This window comes from Hypanus sabinus, chromosome 9 (genome assembly GCF_030144855.1).
Source record: "Hypanus sabinus isolate sHypSab1 chromosome 9, sHypSab1.hap1, whole genome shotgun sequence".
In the NCBI taxonomy this organism is placed as follows: Eukaryota; Metazoa; Chordata; class Chondrichthyes; order Myliobatiformes; family Dasyatidae; genus Hypanus; species Hypanus sabinus.
Genome location: NC_082714.1, coordinates 88,622,738 through 88,642,151, shown reverse-complemented (window position 1 = coordinate 88,642,151; position 19,414 = coordinate 88,622,738). Strand labels below are relative to the sequence as shown.

Here is a 19,414-nt window from a genome sequence, read left to right as displayed (position 1 = left end):
ATTTACAACTTTAAGAGTCGATTGTACCTTCTTATCCAACTCCTCAAGTGCTTTTTCAACAATTAATTTTTCAAGAGTCTCCAACTTATCTTCATGCCGCTGAATATCCGCTGCCTGTGACTGAAACTTAGTATCAAGCGATTTAACAGCTCCTTCAAGTTCAGACATTTTCGTGGTAAGCTTGTTTTCCAAACTTGCCATTTTACTTTCCAGGTTATCTTCCAAACTTGCCATTTTACTTTCCAGCTTGCTTTCCAAACTTGCAAATTTAGCGTCCAGAAGATTAGAAATTGCGTCGATAGATAAAGGCTCCTTAGACGATTTCTTACTTGTAGCCATTTTAAGCTCGGCAAAGTTAGATCAAATATAGTTTTAGGGAAAAAAAAGTCAATCGAAAATGTCAACTCATTTGGTTAAATTCGAAAAGATTTGATTAAAGGGTGATTATAGTTAGAAAAGTGAAGAGCTCCTAAAAGGCAGATGTTTACGTCGCCATCTTGAAACTCCACCCCCTCCATTCCCCATTCTAGTTCCCCTCTCATCCCTTCTCTGTCCATCAGCTCCCTTTGGTTCCCCTCCTCCTTCTCTTTCTCCCATCATCCAGAATCCTTTCCAATCAGATTCCTCCTTCTTCATCCCCTTCCCACCTCCACCTATCATGTCCTGACATCTTACTTAATAAGCCCTCCCCCCTCACCTGGTCTCACCTATCAACTGCCAGCTCATCCTCCTTCCCCTCCCCCACTTTCTTACTCTAGTTCTGCCTCTCTTTTCCTGTCCTAATGTAGGGTCTCGGCACATAAAGTCGACTGTTTATTTCCCTCCATAGATGCTACCCGAATGCTGAGTTTTTCCAGCATCATATGTGTTGCTCATGTAATAGCAATACATGAGCAACACATACTACTCACCATAGGCTCGTAATGAGTCAGCTATCACCGTGAGTACAGACTAACAGTAGCGTAACTCTACAATGCATGGGAATAACGACGAAAGGGCCATTTCCAGGCTCGTAATGAGTCAGCTATCACCGTGAGTACAGACTAACAGTAGCGTAACTCTACAATGCATGGGAATAACGACGAAAGGGCCATTTCCAGGCTCGTAATGAGTCAGCTATCACCGTGAGTACAGACTAACAGTAGCGTAACTCTACAATGCATGGGAATAACGACGAAAGGGCCATTTCCAGGCTCGTAATGAGTCAGCTATCACCGTGAGTACAGACTAACAGTAGCGTAACTCTACAATGCATGGGAATAACGACGAAAGGGCCATTTCCAGGTCCAGGGCAAATATGAGTCGGGTCAACACAAAAACATTATGTTTGTTTCTTCCATGAGAAAATAAGACTGAAATTAACTGAATAAGCACTGACACACCCATGCAAATTTACTGTTTGCCAGGAAGGAATAATTCAGCTCACACCAGTACAAACTTGGATGGAAATTGTATTGACAAAACAGTTTAAACTATAACAAAAAAAAAAGAACAGGACCTGTCACTGATATATCAGTCTAAACTGCGCATACAATCATTGGAGCTCACTGCCACATAATCAATCCAGTGAGCTTCTCTTCATTTACTCTCGGCACCGTAACAGTTCTGCGCTGAAGAAACAGTCCAAGCCAAAGGCATCCACACAACGTTCAAGGAAAAAGTCGGACTATCTCAAAGTCATATGCTAATTGCTAACTGAAGGTTATCTGCACATTCTCCGTGAGTCTGCGTGAAGATTTCCGACAATCAGTATCCATCCTTCCAAACTGGGTTTGCTGAGCTTTTCACCAGTGCTTTATTGTCTGTCCATTCTTTCCCGAAATTCCTGCACTCTCTCTAGCAAACGGCTACCCGTTCTTTTCCTGGGCATCTTATTGGACAAAGTCTTAAGACAAATCCTATTGGCTAATTCAACGAGTCCAACTTAATCAACTGAATTTTTATTTTAGTCAGCAAAACAAAGTACCATATTGAAACTGTATACTCTAGAATCTCTTTTGTCATAGAGCACTACAACACAGGACCAGGGTCTTCGGCCCATCTGGTTTGTGCTGAACTGAAATGTAGTGTTATCTTTTTGTTCATTGAGAGCACAGTAATAGACCCTTCCAGCCCAACGGGTCCATGCTGCCCAATTACACCCATGTGACCAATTAACCTACTGACCTGTACATCTTTGGAAGGTGGGAGGGAACCAGAGCACCCAGAGGAAACCCAAGCAGAGAACATACAAACTCCTCGCAGGTAGTGGCAGCATTGAACCTGGGTTGCTGGCACTGTAACAGCTCGTGTTAACAACCCCTCCCATTTGGACCTTACTTTCTTCTGATTGCCCCATTCCCTTCAATCTCACCGGGTTGCCAGGGTAATTTAATCATCCCACAGAGTAATTAACACGTACGAAAGCTGGATGAACTCAGCAGGTCGGGCAGCATCCGTTGAAATGAGCAGTCAACGTTTCAGGCCGAGACCCTTTGTCAGGACTGAAGGGAGCGGGCAGGGGCCCTATAAAGTAGGTGGGGAGAGGTGGAAGGTGCCAGGTGAAAAACCAAAGGAAAGATCAAGGGGTGGGGGAGGGGGAGCAGGGAGGGGATAGGCAGGAGAGGTGAAGGAGGAATGTAGGGGCACTATGGGTAGTAGAAGGCGGCAGAATCGTGAGAGAGGTGATAGGCAGCTATTCCCATTTGGATATGTCCATACATGGCCTCCTCTACTGCCATGATGAGGCCAAACTCAGGTTGGAGGAGCAACACCTCATATACCGTCTGGGTAGTCTCCAGTCCCTTGGTATGAACATCGAATTCTCCAGCTTTCCATGATTCCCTCCCTCTCCCTTCCCCCAGTCCCCTTTCACTCTGTCTCCTCTTCTAGCTGCCTGTCACCTCTCTCATGATTCTACCTTCTTCTACTAACCATAGTACTTTCCCCTTACATTCCTCCTTCACCTCTCCTGCCTATCCCCTCCCCCATCCCTTGATCTTTCCTCTGATTGGTTTTCCACCCTCCCCCCACCTTCTTTATAGGGCCCCTGCCCCCTCCATCTTCAGTCCTGACGAAGGGTCTTGGCCCGAAACATTGACTGCTCATTTCAATGGATGCTGCCCGACCTGCTGAGTTCATCCAGCTTTTGTACATGTTGATTTGACTGCAGCATCTACAGTGTACTTTGTGTTTACTAAAGTGTGAATTAACCTGGATTCGGGGCATTAAAAGCAATTGACAGCCCACATTCCTTAAAAAAAAGTCCTCACTGTTGAGCACAGTTACAAGGAGCAGTGCCACAGGAAAGCAACATCCATCATCAAAGACCCCCACCTTCCCGACCACACTGCCTTCAAGACTATTAATTGTCACTCTTCAGTACACCAGTGTAAAGGAGGACAAACTAACAGTTACTTGAGATTCGAAATTGGGTCTGCATATTTTTTTGCATAGCTGTATCTTACTGATATGTTTAAATACTTGTTATCTTGTACGTGCTGTGTGTGACTGTTGGTACTGTGGATTGCACTTTGACCCCGGAGTAACACTGTCTCGTTTGGCTGTATTCATGTATGGTTGAATGATAATTAAACTTGAATCGAATTAGCATTAAAAACACTACAAGCATAATGAATACAATAAAAAACACAATAAACAATGTATAAAATTAGCTTATATACACAGTTGATTGTATGTACATAAAATGCCACTAGCGAGAGGATTTATATGTACATTCTCACTTCTACCATCAGGCAGGAGGTACAGCAATGTTAGTTCCCACACCGCCAGTTGAGGGTCAGTTATCACCCTACACTATCAGGTTCTTCGGTCAGCATGGATAACTTCACTCATATCAACTTGGAACTAAGTCCACAAGCTATGGCCTCACTTTCAAGGACTCCGCATCTCATGTTCTGTCTTCTTTGGTTCTTTTTCAGTCTTCGTTTATGTATATCGGCCCTCTGTTGGTCAGGGTCGACCACAGCTGTTGCATCCTCTCTGTCATACACAAGGCAGGGCAGTACCAGGGTGATTGATAAATTCATGGCCTAGGGTAGAAAGCGTCCATTTTAGAAAACCTAGCACATTTATTTTTCCTACATTTACACACTTAGTCCAGCGGTCGTGGAGCATCCGGATCCCTTCTTTGTAGAAGTCGGCGTCTTGGATCTCCAGAAATGGTCCACAGCATGGGGTGATTGATAAGTTTGTGGCTTAAGGTAGAAGGAGATGAGTTATTAACTTCAAATTTCCTGCATTTTCACTCAAAAAATTGAACTGCAGTGCACATAACAAGAACTGTATAACTCATCTCCTTCTACCTTAGGCCATGAACTTACCTCTGCTGTGGACCACTTCTACAAAGAAGGATCCGTATACTCCACGACCGCTGGACCAAATGTGTACACGTGGGAGGGGGACTATGTTGAAAAATAAATGTGCTAGGTTTTCTAAAATTGACTCCTTCTACCTTAGGCCACGAACTTATCAATCACCGCTCATCCGATAAGGAGAATAATCAGTTGTCCACGTAGCGGGCTCCTGCTCTCCACACGGCTGATGAACCCAAAGGAATGGCAGAATCCGATTCAGTTTGGCACCAGCGGCATTGCAGGAGTTGCCAGTCAGCAATGAACTCAACATAGAGCTCCAGATTCTTCCTCAGGGTTTGTTCTCGAAGCCTTCCCCATGAGGGGGTACAGCTGCAAGGCAGTGGAGGTTTGAAATCAGAGTTTTCCTTCTCCTAGATGAGCTGAGGAGACCAATCTGTCCAAAGTGACTGATGCCAATAACCCACCTTTGCCCCTTCTCCTGTCGGTCAGAAATTGCTCTGCCGGGTTTAGTAGCTAAGCCACGCGTGAAGGCAAGGAGCTGGACTTGGTTGTCAGAGGCCAGTTGAGATGCACACCATTGGGAGTATTTAATAGTTAGTGGGAGCTCATCCCCACTACAACCTCCACCAGCTATGACAAGGAACCTGTTCATGTATAGTGAACAACCAAATAGCCCAACCACCAACCACAGCCCTTGACAACACTGAATCACAATATGTGGATCCCAGACCGGCCTCTACAGCCACCAACAGACAACCCCAGAGAGCAACAGCACACTCGACTTGAGAGATCGCTGTCACTATTATGTATAAACTTCCAAAAATTCCTTTGTATTTCTTTATTTTCCTGTAAATGCCTGCAAGGAAATTAATCTCAAAGTAGCGTATGGTGACATATACTGTCAGTGGCCTCTATCATGCACAGGAGGTACCTGATAAAGTGGCCTCTGAGTGTACGTTCATGGTCTTTGCTACTGTAGACCGTCCACTTCAAGGGGGAACATATTGTGCATTCAGAGATGCTCTTCTGCACACAGCTGTTGTAACGTGTGGTTATTTAAGTTAGTGTCACCTTCCTGTCAGCTTGAACCTCTCTCATTAACAAGTAATTTAAACCAACAGAACCATCGTTCACTGGATGGTTTTTGTTTTCTGTACATTCTCTGTAAACTCCAGAGACTGTTGTGGGTGAAAATCCCAGGAGTTCAGCAGTTTCTGAGATACTCAAACCACCCCGTCTGGCACCAACAATCATCCCACAGTCAAAGCCACTTAGATCACATTTCTTCCCCCATTCCGATGTTTTGGCTGAACAACAACTGAACCTCTTGACCAAGTTTGCATTCTTTCTTGCCACATGATTAGATATTTGCATTATTGAGCAGATGTACCTAATAAAGTGGTCACTGAAATTCACTTTGATTTGAAATCAGCCACCCTGCCTCTAGCACTCTGAGCTTGCCACATTATCAGAGATTTACTGTACCACATCCCGGTAGAGGTTGGGGGGGGGGGGGGGGGGAGGTAAAGAAGCAGGCGTGCCTTACCCTGGTGGGCCGCAGGAAGCAGATGGCCTTCAGATGTTTCATTGTCTCCCTGTTGGTGGAGTCGATGCGCTCGAAGAGGTACACCTCCTTCTGCAGGATCTCCGACTGGCTGTACACCATGCTGATGATGCTGGTCTGTGGGGAACAGCCGGACACTGGGAATTAGTCAGCTCAGCCGCCCCACGCCAACCAAATCAACTTTATTCACCATATATGTTTACATTTATTAAGAATTTGGTCTTAATAATATGTGTTGGCGCGACATGCACCAAGAAACGAAGTTCAAAAATTATCAAGAATCTGAAGGTAGTATATGGTTTTAAATAATTATTACTCCGTATTCAATGCAGTATACAAAAACAGAGAAGATAAAGGACACAATGATGACAATAATAAAGCACAATAAATACAGTACTGTTCAAAAGTCTTAGTGCGTTAGTTAGTTACTGCCTGTTACACCACTAGTGTTTAGGGCAACAATGAAGCATCTCTCTCTGTCCTTGGTCATCTTCTCTGTTGTGCCCCGGTGTGGTTCAAGGTCATCACTTCTGCCTCTAGGGTACGGTGCCAAGTGGCCTTGGTCTCCCACGTTTCCTCCACCCTTCAGGGGTCCAGTGAAACTGTCTTGATGATGGAGCTGGCCACTCTTCTCATCACGTGCCCAATCCACCTCCTCATGATAAGATGTATGAGCAGAATTAGGCCATTTGACCCATTGAGTCTGCACCACCATTCCATCATGGCTGATCTTTTTCCCCCGCCTCAGCCCCACACGGCCTTCTCCCCGTAAACTCTGATGCCGTGTCCAATCAAGAACCTATCAAGCTCTGCCTTGAATACACCCAATCACCTGATCTCCACAGTTGCCTGTGGTAATAAATTCCACAAATTACCACCCTCTGGCTAAAGAAATTTCTCAGTATCTATTTTAAATGGATACCCCTCTATCCTGAGGCTGTGCCCTCTTGTCCTAGACTCCCCATCAAGGGAGACATCCTTTCCACATCTACTGTTCCTAGGACTTTCAATAGTTCAAAGGTTTCAATGAGATCCCCCTCAGTCTTCTAAATTCTAGTGAGTACAGACCCAGAGCTATCAAACGTTCTTAGTTATGATAACCCTTTCATTCCCAGAATTATCCTTGTGAACTCCTCTGAATCCTCTCCAATGCCAGCACATCTTTTCTTAGACAAGGAGCCCAAAACTGTTTACAATACTCAAGGTGAGGCCTCACCAGTGCCTTATAAAGCCTCAGCATCACATACCTACTCTTGTATTTTAGACACCTTGAAATGAATACTAACATTGTCTTCTTCACCACTGACTCTAGCTGCAAGTTAACCTTTAGGGTGTTCTGCACAAGGGCTCCCAAGTCCCTTTGCATCTCAGACTTTTGGATTTTCTTCCTGTTTAGAAAATAGTCTGCACATTTATTTCTACTACCAAAGTGCATGACCATGTATTTTCCAACATTTGCCACCCTCTTGCCCATTTTCCTAATCTAAGTCCTTCTGCATCCTACCTCGTTTCCTCAACACAACCTGTCCCTCCACACTAATTTTCATATCATTTGCAAACATGGCAACAAAGCCATCTAGTCCATCATCTAAATCACTGATATAATGCATAAAAAGCAGTCCCAATACCGACCCCTACGGAACACCACTAGTCTCTGGCAGCCAACAAGAAAAGATGGTTTTTATTCCCACTCGCTGCCTCCTACCAATCAGCCAATGCTCTAACCATACCAGTAACTTTCCTGTAATACCATGTGCTCTTAACTTGGTAAGCAGCCTCACATGTGGCACCTTGTCAAAGACCTTCTGGAAGTCTAAATATACAACATCCACTGCATCCCCTTTATCTATCCTACTTGTAATCTCCTCAAAGAATTCCAACAGGTTCATCAGGCAGGATTTTCCCTTAAGGAAGCCATGCTGACTTTGTCCTACCTTATCCTGTATCACCAAGTACTCCATAACCTCATCCTTAACAATTGATTCCAACATCTTCCCCACTGGTGTCAGGCTAACTGGTTTTCCTTTCTGCTGCCTTCCTCCTTTCTTACAGAATGGAGCGACATTTGCCACTTTCCAGTCTTCTGACACCATGCCAGAGTCCAATGAAAGATCATTACTAATGCCTCCACAGTCTCACCCACTACCTCTTTCAGAAACCTAGGTTGCAGTTCACCTGGTCCTGGTACTTTATGTACCCTTAGGTCTTTCAGTTTTTTGAGCACCTTCTCCCTTGTAATAGTAACTGCACCCACTTCTCTTCCCTCATACCCTTCAACATCTGGCACACTGCCAGTGTCTTCCACAGTGAAGTCTGATGCAAAATACTCATTTAGTTCATCTGCCATCTCCTTGTCCCCCGTTATTATTTCTCCAGCCTCAATTTCTAGTAGTCCTATATTTTTCACATTCCTGAAAAAGCTTTTACTATCCACTTTGATATTGTTTGCTAGCCTGCTTTCATATTTCATCTTTTCCCTCCTAATGATCTTTCAGTTGCTCTCTGTAGGTTTTAAAAGCTTCCCAATCCTCTGTCTTCCCACTAATTTTTGCATTGTTGTCTGCCCTCTCTTTTGCTTTGACTTCCCTTGTCAGCCATGGTTGTACTATTTTGTCATTTGAGTATTTCCTAATTTTTTGGAATACATCTATCCTGCACCTTCCTCATTTTTCCCAGAAACTCACGCCATTGCAGCTCTGCTGTCATCCCTGCCAGCAGTTCCTTCCAATTTCCTTCGGCCAACTCGTCTCTCATACCACTGTAGTTTCCCTTACTCCACTGAAATAATGCTACATCAGCCTTTAACTTTCTCCCTATCAAATTTCAAGTTGAACTCAAACATATTATGATCACTGCCTCCTTTTACCTTAAGCTCCCTAATTACCTCCGGTTCATTACATAACATCCAACCCAGTATAGCTGATCCCTCAGTAGGCTCAATGACAAACTGCTCTTAAAAAAACATTTCGTAGGCATTCAACAAACTCACTCTCAAGATCCATTTCCAACCTGATTTTCCCCATCTATCTGCATGTTAAAATCTCCCATAACTATCGTCACATTGTTCTTTTGACTCGCCTTTTCTATTTCCTGTTGTAACCTGTGGTCCACCTCCCAGCCACTATTGAGAGGCCTGTATATAACTGCAATCAGGGTCCTTTTACCCTTGCAGTTTCTTTACTCAACCCACAAGGATTCAACACCTTCCGATCCTTTGTCACATCTTTCTACTGATTTGATGCCATCCTTTACCTGCAGAGCCATGCCATCCCCTCTGCCTACCTTCCTATCCCTCTGATACAACCTGTAACCTTGGACATTCAGCTCCCAACCACAACCATTCTTCAGCCATAATTCAGTGATGGCCACAACATCATACCTGCCAATCTGAAACAGTGCAACAAGATCATCCACCTTATTTCTTATACTATCCGCATTTAAATATAACACTTTGAGTACCGTATTTGCTACCCTTTTTGATCCTACATCCATAATGCACTGATACTCACCCTGCTGGCTGCAATTATGTCCTATCATCTGCCTGCCTTTCCTGACAGTCTGACTGCACACTATCTTTGCTTTTTTACCATCCGTCCTGTCCTGAGTCCCTTCACTCTGGTTCCCATCCCACTGCCAAATTAGTTTAAACCCTCCCCAACAGCTCTAACAAACCTGCCCGCAGGAATATTGGTTCCCCTTGGGTTCAGGTGCAACCTGTCCATTTTGTACAGGTCATACGTCCCCCAGATGAGATCCCGATGATCCAAGAACCCGAAGCCCTGTCCCCTGCACCAGCTTCTCAGACACACATTTATCTGCCAAAGCATCTTGTTTCTTGCGTGGCACAGGCAGCAATCCAGAAATTACTACCCAGGAGGTCCTGCCTCTCAGCTTTCTACCTTGCTCTCTAAATTCTCTTTTCAGGACCTCTTCGCTTTTCTTTCCTCTGTCATTGGTACCAATATGTACCAACACAGCTGGCTGCTCTCCCTCCCTCCAAAATGTTGTGGACTTGATCCGAGACATCCCTGACCGTGGCACCTGGGAGACAACATATCATTCGGGTGTCCCGTTCACGTCCACAGAATCTCCTGTCTGTTCCCCTCACTACTGAGTCCCCTATCACTACCGTTCCCCTCTTCTCTTCTGCACCACAGACCTATGCCCAGCGCCAGTAACTTGGCTTCAATTACATTCCCCTGGGAGGTCATTCCCCCGCCCCCAACAGTATCCAAAGCGGTATACTTAATTTTGAGGCCACAGGGGCGCTTTGTGCTAACTGCCTATTCACATTTCCATTTCTCCTGATAGTCACTCAACTACTCGCCACCTGCAAATTCATTACTTCCCTGTATGTCTGATCGATTATCTCCTCACTCTCCCATAGGTCATCCACTTGTTGCTCCAGATCTGTGACAGGGTCTTCAAGAAGCTGCAGCCGGATGCAGTTCCCTCAGAGACTCTGGGCCTCCCAGGACTCCAACATCCAGCATGAAGAACAACAGGTACAGTAGGAGGGGAAAAAGGAAGAGGGAACCTTAACAGAAGCTTACCCAGAGCCAACGCCTCTTTCAAGCCGAATCCTCCTTTGAGCCAAATCCTAACACTCCTACTCTCGTCACTGGCCTACTCCCAACAATGGCCCTTCTGATGGTTGTGGCCATGTCCTCTTGGGTGACAGTGAAGAGTAGGGTGTGGCCAGAGAACTTTATTGGCCAGGAAGTACAGAGCATATTCCGCAGGCTCACGGTGGGAAATGATGACAGCTTGACAAGGTCGTTCTCTGTCATGCGCCAGCGTTCTGACCTGTACAAGAGTGTGGACGGAACAGAGAGCTGGTGCGGACTCTGTACTTGGCTGATACCCAGATGTCAGTCACTGATCTGAAGATATTTCTAGCTTTGCTGAGTCCGCACTGGGTGCCGTCCGTGGTCCCTGCGATGCTGCTCGGCAGGTGGATCCGCTGGTGCTGGGTGAGTCAACTCAAGTCTCATGTACAGCTTTTATGTATGCACTGTACTGCTGCCGATTTGGCACACGTGAGCGATTATAAACCTGATTCTGAAAGGAGCCTGTATTGTGGACTGAGAGTGGGAAGAGGGCAGAGAGAGGGGAATCATGGTTGGGAAAAGGGGATGGGGGGGTGGAATGGGAAGCACCAGAGAGACATTCTGTAATGGTCAATGCTTGAATCAAATGACCTTTCCTGGTGCCTCAGGGCCGGGTGTGTCTGTACCCACGCCACCCCCTGCCCATAGCACTCTTCTGCCGCTTGTCCCACCCCCTCCTCCCGCGGCACTGCACCCTTACCATTCCCAACATTCTTGACTCCCACCAGAATTACAAACTTGCTCTCCACTCCATGTTGACAAATACCGTGCAGAAATCTTAGGCTCCCTGGCTATGTACATATGCCCAGGACTTCTGCACAAAAGAATAAGTAAAAAAAATAACATGTACGTAGATTATTTTTATATATATATATATATATATATATATAATGATTGTATGTCTATAAAGTGATGCTGGGCACAAGAATGTCTGTACATAAGGTGACTCTGACAGGAAACGATAAAGAAATTGTACAGCAGTGGTGGTGGGGGTGTGAGTTAGTGGGTGGAGGTGTAGATCAGTCCTACTGTTTGGGGAAAGTAACTGATCTTGAGTCTGGTGTCCTGGTGTGGATGTATCGTAGCCTCCTCCCTGATGGGAGTGGGAGGAGCAGTCCATGAGCAGGGTGGGTGGGATCCGTCATGACTAACCGGCCCTTTTCCATCTCTACATCTTTTGTACGTACTTTAATAGTAAATTTACTTTGACTTTAAAACCCTGTCCCAAACATCCCAAGCTCTCCGGGTTGTAAGAGTTTTACTCCACCCCACCCCAATTATAAAAAATTATAATCAGAAGTATAGTTATTAGTACAGACATAGAACAAAATGTGCACAAATACCTAAGTACCATCATGGATTTACAATGTAAACAGCTTTATAAAAAGTGGTTTCAACTGTTTACTGAGCAGTGACTGAATAACAGATAGAGGGGGGTTGGGGACTAACGAGAATAGTTGATCAGATTAACTGATTTGGGGAAGAAACGTTTAGAACTCCCATCTAAGCTAGTCCTACTCATCAGTGTTTGGCCCAAAGACTCCCACAGTGGCTAATACAGAGGGGCATCATTTTAAGGTGATTGGAGGAAAGAATAGGCGGGGAATGTCAGAGTTTTTTTTAAACACAGAGAGTGGTGAGTGGGTGAAACACCCTGCTCGGGGGGGGGGGGGGGTGGAAGAGAGAGGTAGATACAGTCAGTAGATTTTCAGAGGTACAGAAGCCTGAAATCCCACACCACCAGGTTCAAGGACAGCTACTTTCCTTCAACTATTCAGTTCTGGAACCGAAAGGCATGGTAGCACAGAGGTTAATGTAACGCTTTACAGCACCAGCAACTCCAATTCCAGCTGCTGTCTGTGAAGAGTTTTTACTGTCCCCGTGACCACGTGGATTTCCTCCCACATTCCAAAACCGTACCGGTCAGTAGGGCAATTGATCATTTGGGGGTAATTGGGCCAGGGTCAAGATCAGTGTGGAAAGGATCTGATGAAGATACCTTTCACACAGAGTCGTACAGAATGGAAAAAGGCCCTCTGGCCCAACTTTTCGGTGCTGTATCTCTAAATAAAATAAAACAATCCCATAATCACTACTTCCGTACTGCCACATTATGCCCACTCAGTACTGCAATCGACTGCATCTTTTACACTAATCGTGTCCTTTCTTGTATAAGTTACTATAATTCACGAGCTCCTGGTGAACGCTGTTGCCTCTGATGCTGCCCAAGTACACACTGAGCATCTGACAATAAACCTGACCTTGACTATGGATCCCAGGGACAGCCACTAGGTGGCAAAGGATGGACAAAGGTTCAGCAGGTTGGGCAGCGTCGGGGAGGGGGGAGGAAATAGACCACAGTCGACGTTTCAGAGAGGGTTCACCAGGACACTGGAGCATTACAGTTACACGGAGAGATTGGACAAGCTGGGCTTGGTTTCCCTGGAGCAGAGGAGGCTGAGAGGTAAATTGTCTAAACAACGTGGGGTATATACAGGTGTCCCCCATTTTTCGAATGTTCGCTTTGCAACACCTTGCTGTTACGAAAAACCTACATTAGTTACCTGTTTTCGCTAACAGGTGTTTTCACCGTTACAAAAAAAGGCAGCACGTGACCCGAACTGCCAAGCTCCTCCCCTGGAACTGCATTCTAGCCGGCTTTGCTTAAACACGTGCCTGTGAGCATCAGTGCTTTATATCAATTTATTTTGTGCATCTGTTAGCAAGATGAGTTCTAAGGTATCGGAAAAGCCTAAAAGAGCTCGTAAGGGTGTTACACTTAGCGTGAAACTAGACATAATTAAGTGTTTCGATCGTGGTGAACAAAGTAAGGACATAGTGAGTTTGGCTAAGGGTTTATGGAAGTTGACGAAGATGATGTTGAAGAGGTTTTGGCATCCCACGACCAAGAACTGAGATGAAGAGCTGCAGAAGAGGAAAGGATAACAATTGAAGCCAAACGCAGTAGCAAACGACCAGAAAGTGAAGCCATCCAGGAACTGAATGGGAAGCAATTGAGTGAGATTTTCGCTGGGAATGACAACGCTGCAATGATTGCAGAAATGTACGACTTTAATTTTGAAAGGGTATGTAGGTTTAGGGCATATTTGCAGGATGGTTTGAGAGCTTACAAAGAACTGTATGATAGAAAAATGCACGAGGCTAAGCAGTGAGGCCTACTGTCGTTTTTCAAGCCTTCCACAGCAGATGATGAAACTCGACCTTCAACATTGAGGCAGGCAGACATAGAAGGTGACCTGCCTGCCCGGATGGAAGCAGACGATGATGAGATGACACCCCAGTCTCCTCTGCCTCCCACCACCCCAACCTCCGACGACTCAGCCTAACACACCATCATCAGTGTGCTCCAGATTCCGGTAAGTGAAACTACACTGTACATACATTATTTCTACTTTATACAGGCCGTGTATTTTTATGTGTTACTTAGTAGCTTCATAGCTTAAGGGTTACTGGAAAGAGTATTTCTGCCGGGAGCGCTTGCGCCATCTATTTCTGCCGCGAGTGCTGCCGAGAGCGCTTGCGTGAGATTTTCGCTGCAGTGGACAGTGCTGCAATAATTGTAGAAAAGTATTCCTACTTTATATAGGCTGTGTATTTATCAGATCATTCCTGCTTTTACTATATATTACTGTTATTTTAGGTTTTATGTGTTATTTGGCATGATTTGGTAGGTTATTTTTTGGATGTGCGAACGCACACAAATTTTTCCCGTATAAATAAATGGTAATTGCTTCTTCACTTTACAACATTCCGGCTTATGAACCATTTCATAGGAACGCTCTACCTTCGAATAGTGGGGAAAACCCATACAGTAGATTGTAAAAGTTGTACTCCGACGGTGAGTGTGTCTAAGACATGGAACGCCACGGTAATGTAGTGGTTAGCGCAACGCTACTGCAGCTCTGGGTGTTGGAGTTTGGACTTCAATGCCAGCGCCACCTGGAAGAGGCTTGTATGTCATCCCAATGAAAGCATGGGTTTCTTCCAGGTGCTCTGGTTTCCTCCCACAGTCCAAAGGTTTAGCAGGTCAATTGGTCATTGTAAATTGCGGTTAAATAGGTGGTACATTGGGCTGGAAGAGCCTAATCCCTGCTGTATCTATAAATAAATGATTATTTAGATGACTGATAAACTCTTGATTGATAGCTAGATTATTGATTGATAGAATCTTGATTAATCAGGGCATGAAGGCATACAGGGAGCAGGCAAGAGATTGGGGCTGAAAGTGGATCAGCCATGATGAATGGGCCAAGTGGCCTCATTCTGCTCTTATCTTCTGGTCTTATAAATAAATAAGAAAAGTAGGTGTGTTTGAGTAGGTGTGGAGAGTTTCTAGGACAGATCTTTTGGCCCAACTCATCAGGGCTGTCCTATTTCCCTCAAATCTTTCTAAACCTCTCCTATTTATGTAAATTGTACTCATTTCCCCAGCAGCCTGCTCCACACAACCATCACCCCCTGTGAGAAGGCCTTGCCTCCACTGGAAGCTACCAGTAGCTTCACATTTCCAATCTGACATGTTGGTCCTCGGCCTCCTTGACTGCCATGAGGACTAACTCAGGCTGGAGTAGCAACACCTCATATTCTATCAGAGAAACCTCCAACCTGACAGCATGAACATTGATTTCTCCAACTTCCAGTACTCTATCTCCTCTCCCCCTTCCATGATTCCATTCTCCAAGTGAGGAGGAAGCTGGGTGTGGGGGGAGGGGGTAATATGGCTGAGGTAAAACACTTATAAAGAAGGAATCTGATGGGAGAGGACAGCAAACCATGGGAGAACCAAAGGTGGTGAGAAGGGGTAAGAGGGGAGCTAGAATAAGTAGAGGTTCCACCTTCCCCTCATCTGGTCACACATCACCTGCCAGCTTGTACTCCTTCCCCTCCCCTCACCCTCTTATTCTGGCTCCTTCCCCATTCCTTTCCAGTCCTAATGAAGGGTCTCAGCTTGAAACATCAATTCTTTATCCCTCTCCATAGATGCCGCATGACCTGCATTCCTCCAGTATTGTGTGTGGAGGATTTCCAGCATCTACAGAATCCTGTGTGCTCCTGATCCCCGGTAGCATGGGACTTAAGGCTTCTGCACCTCCCGAGAGAAGATGGCCTAATGGTGGGGATCTTTGATGGATGTTGCCTTCTTGAGGTAGCACCTCTTGTCGATACCACTGATGGAGGGGAGGCATGTGACTGTGATGTGTTGAGTATTTAGGATATAGAGTTTCCAATCCGGTTTTCAATCCGTGAATTATCTCCACCCCGCCCCCCCCCCCCCCCCCCGAACCTGGGTGGTCGGTCGCTGATTCCATCCAATGTTAAGACGCATGAATAATGAGATAGGAAGGACAGGATAAAGAGAAACAGTTAAGAAATGAGAGAGACTCTGGGTTGACAGAATGGGAGCAGATTTTAAGGGTTAATATCTTTAAAAGAGCACTGAGATATTTAAATAACCTTCCCATGGGGCAACATCCCCCACGCCCCCCCCCGTAGTGCATGGGAGAAAGGGAAGGGGCTTTGCGACCCTCCCGTCCCGCCGCCCCCCCTCGTCCTGCGACCCTCCCTCCCGCTGCCCCCCGTCCTGCGACCCTCCCGTCCCGCCGCCCCCCCACATCCTGCGACCCTCCCTCCCACCACCCCCCGTCCTGCGACCCTCCCTCCCGCTGCCCCCCGTCCTGCGACCCTCCCGTCCCACCACCCCCCCGTGCTGCGACCCTCCCGTCCCGCCCCCCCTCGTCCTGCGACCCTCCCTCCCACCACCCCCCCGTCCTGCGACCCTCCCTCCCGCTGCCCCCCGTCCTGCGACCCTCCCGTCCCACCACCCCCCCGTCCTGCGACCCTCCCGTCCCGCCCCCCCCTCGTCCTGCGACCCTCCCGTCCCGCCGCCCCCCCACGTCCTGCGACCCTCCCGTCCCACCGCCCCCCCGTCCTGCGACCCTCCCGTCCCGCCGCCCCCCCACATCCTGCGACCCTCCCGTCCCACCACCCCCCCGTCCTGCGACCCTCCCGTCCCGCCCCCCCTCGTCCTGCGACCCTCCCTCCCGCTGCCCCCCGTCCTGCGACCCTCCCTCCCGCCGCCCCCCCTCGTCCTGCGACCCTCCCTCCCGCTGCCCCCCGTCCTGCGACCCTCCCGTCCCGCCGCCCCCCACATCCTGCGACCCTCCCGTCCCGCCGCCCCCCCACATCCTGCGACCCTCCCTCCCACCACCCCCTCGTCCTGCGACCCTCCCTCCCACCACCCCCCCCCGTCCTGCGACCCTCCCACCACCCCCCTGTCCTGCGACCCTCCCGTCCCACCACCCCCCGTCCTGCGACCCTCCCGTCCCACCACCCCCCCGTCCTGCGACCCTCCCGTCCCACCACCCCCCCGTCCTGCGACCCTCCCGTCCCACCACCCCCCCGTCCTGCGACCCTCCCTCCCACTACCCCCCCGTCCTGCGACCCTCCCGTCCCACCACCCCCCGTCCTGCGACCCTCCCTCCCTCCCACCCCCCCGTCCTGCGACCCTCCCGTCCCACCCCCCCCGTCCTGCGACCCTCCCTCCCACCACCCCCCCGTCCTGCGACCCTCCCGTCCCACCACCCCCCGTCCTGCGACCCTCCCTCCCACCACCCCCCCGTCCTGCGACCCTCCTGTCCTGCCCCCCTCGTCCTGCGACCCTCCCTCCCACCACCCCCCGTCCTGTGACCCTCCCTCCCACCACCCCCCCGTCCTGCGACCCTCCCGTCCCGCCCCCCCCGTCCTGCGACCCTCCCTCCCACCCCCCCGTCCTGCGACCCTCCCTCCCACCCCCCCGTCCTGCGACCCTCCCTCCCGCCACCCCCCCGTCCTGCGACCCTCCCGTCCCGCCCCCCCCGTCCTGCGACCCTCCCGTCCCACCACCCCCCCGTCCTGCGACCCTCCCTCCCACCACCCCCCCGTCCTGCGACCCTCCCGTCCCACCACCCCCCCGTCCTGCGACCCTCCCTCCCGCCACCCCCCCCGTCCTGCGACCCTCCCTCCCACCACCCCCCCGTCCTGCGACCCTCCCGTCCCACCACCCCCCCGTCCTGCGACCCTCCCTCCCTCCCACCCCCCCCCCCCGTCCTGCGACCCTCCCTCCCGCCACCCCCCCGTCCTGCGACCCTCCCGTCCCGCCCCCCCCGTCCTGCGACCCTCCCGTCCCGCCCCCCCCGTCCTGCGACCCTCCCTCCCACCACCCCCCCCGTCCTGTGACCCTCCCTCCCACCACCCCCCCGTCCTGTGACCCTCCCGTCCCGCCCCCCCCGTCCTGCGACCCTCCCTCCCACCACCCCCCCGTCCTGCGACCCTCCCTCCCACCACCCCCCCGTCCTGTGACCCTCCCTCCCACCACACCCCCGTCCTGTGACCCTCCTGTCCCGCCCCCCCGTCCTGCGACCCTCCCTCCCACCCCCCCGTCCTGCGACCCTCCCTCCCCCCCGTCCTGCGACCCTCCCTCCCACCACCCCCCCGTCCTGCGACCCTCCCTCCCACCACCCCCCCGTCCTGCGACCCTCCCTCCCACCACCCCCCCGTCCTGTGACCCTCCCTCCCACCACCCCCCCGTCCTGTGACCCTCCTGTCCCGCCCCCCCGTCCTGCGACCCTCCCTCCCACCCCCCCGTCCTGCGACCCTCCCTCCCCCCCGTCCTGCGACCCTCCCTCCCACCACCCCCCCGTCCTGTGACCCTCCCGTCCCACCACCCCCCCGTCCTGCGACCCTCCCTCCCACCACCCCCCCGTCCTGTGACCCTCCCGTCCCACCACCCCCCCGTCCTGCGACCCTCCCTCCCACCACCCCCCCGTCCTGCGACCCTCCCTCCCACCACCCCCCCGTCCTGCGACCCTCCTGTCCTGCCCCCCTCGTCCTGCGACCCTCCCTCCCACCACCCCCCCGTCCTGCGACCCTCCCTCCCACTACCCCCCCGTCCTGTGACCCTCCCTCCCACCACCCCCCCGTCCTGTGACCCTCCCGTCCCACCACCCCCCCGTCCTGCGACCCTCCCTCCCACCATCCCACAGACGGTGCCACTCTTCCACAACACTGCCTACAGACAGTATGGCGCTCCCTCGCCCGGCGCCTCTCACCGTCTCCTTGTCCATCAGCAGCACCTTCATGCCGGGCCCGCTCTCCTCGATCATCTTGGACACATACTGCTTGACAGCCAACACCACGTTCATGGTGGCGGTGGCGGCTCCCGGTTCTGCTCCTACTCTGGTTCCCAGGCCCTCGGCAGCAACTCGGTGCGCACGCTCCGTCCGCGTTGTAGTTCCGTTCAAATCACCGGCCACTCCACCCAACCTTGCTGCACCATATTTGAACTACAACTCCCGGTACCCCTCGCGCTCTACGGATCCCGTTTGGAAGGGGTTTGTTTTGTCGACAGCAGAGCACAGGTGAACTCATGGTTTCACGGAAGACTATCCTTGTTAATATCAATGGGTCGGTCAAATTTTCTTTTTTTTTTAAAGAAGTTTCTCAGAATATCAAGCGGAAGCGACGAATTTCAAAACCGTTTAATAGCCTGAGTAATATCCTGAGTGTATATAAGGATTCTCAACAATTATGAGATAATGCAAATTCAACTTTATTGCCATTGAGTACTTTACAGCAGTAATACCAAGATGACACATAAGTTAACATGTTATTGTGACCTAGATATTAGGTTTCGTTAATGTTAGTTATTCTGACGAAGCTTCTACAGATGTCCGGTGGAAAACATTCTGATTGGTTGCAACAGGATTGCAAGAAGCTGCAGAGAGCGCTGAGACTCAGCCAGTTCCATCCCTGGTACAGCTCTCCCCACTATCGAGGACAACCTACAAAAGGTGATATCTCAGAAATGGGACACCCAGCACCCAGGTCATTCCCTCTTCTCGATCCTGCCCTCAGATGGGAAGGCC

At 49.8% G+C, this 19,414-nt stretch overlaps 1 protein-coding gene across 2 annotated transcripts in view; it reads right to left on the bottom strand.

Annotated features, from left to right (window-relative positions):
- Window positions 1-18,801, bottom strand: part of vps45 (vacuolar protein sorting 45 homolog) — an 88,432-nt gene extending 69,631 nt beyond the window's left edge. The window contains exons 1-3 of one of the 2 annotated variants that reach the window (XM_059980105.1): window positions 18,599-18,743; window positions 10,434-10,964; window positions 5,863-5,997 (exon numbers count right to left, since the gene is read on the bottom strand). In XM_059980105.1, coding sequence (XP_059836088.1) covers window positions 5,863-5,982 — 120 coding nt within the window. In that variant the 5' untranslated portion in view covers window positions 5,983-5,997; window positions 10,434-10,964; window positions 18,599-18,743. Of the gene's footprint in view, window positions 1-5,862; window positions 5,998-10,433; window positions 10,965-18,598 lie in introns of both variants that reach the window. The other variant, XM_059980104.1, reaches the window with a different exon arrangement.
- Between the last annotated feature and the right edge of the window lie 613 nt (window positions 18,802-19,414).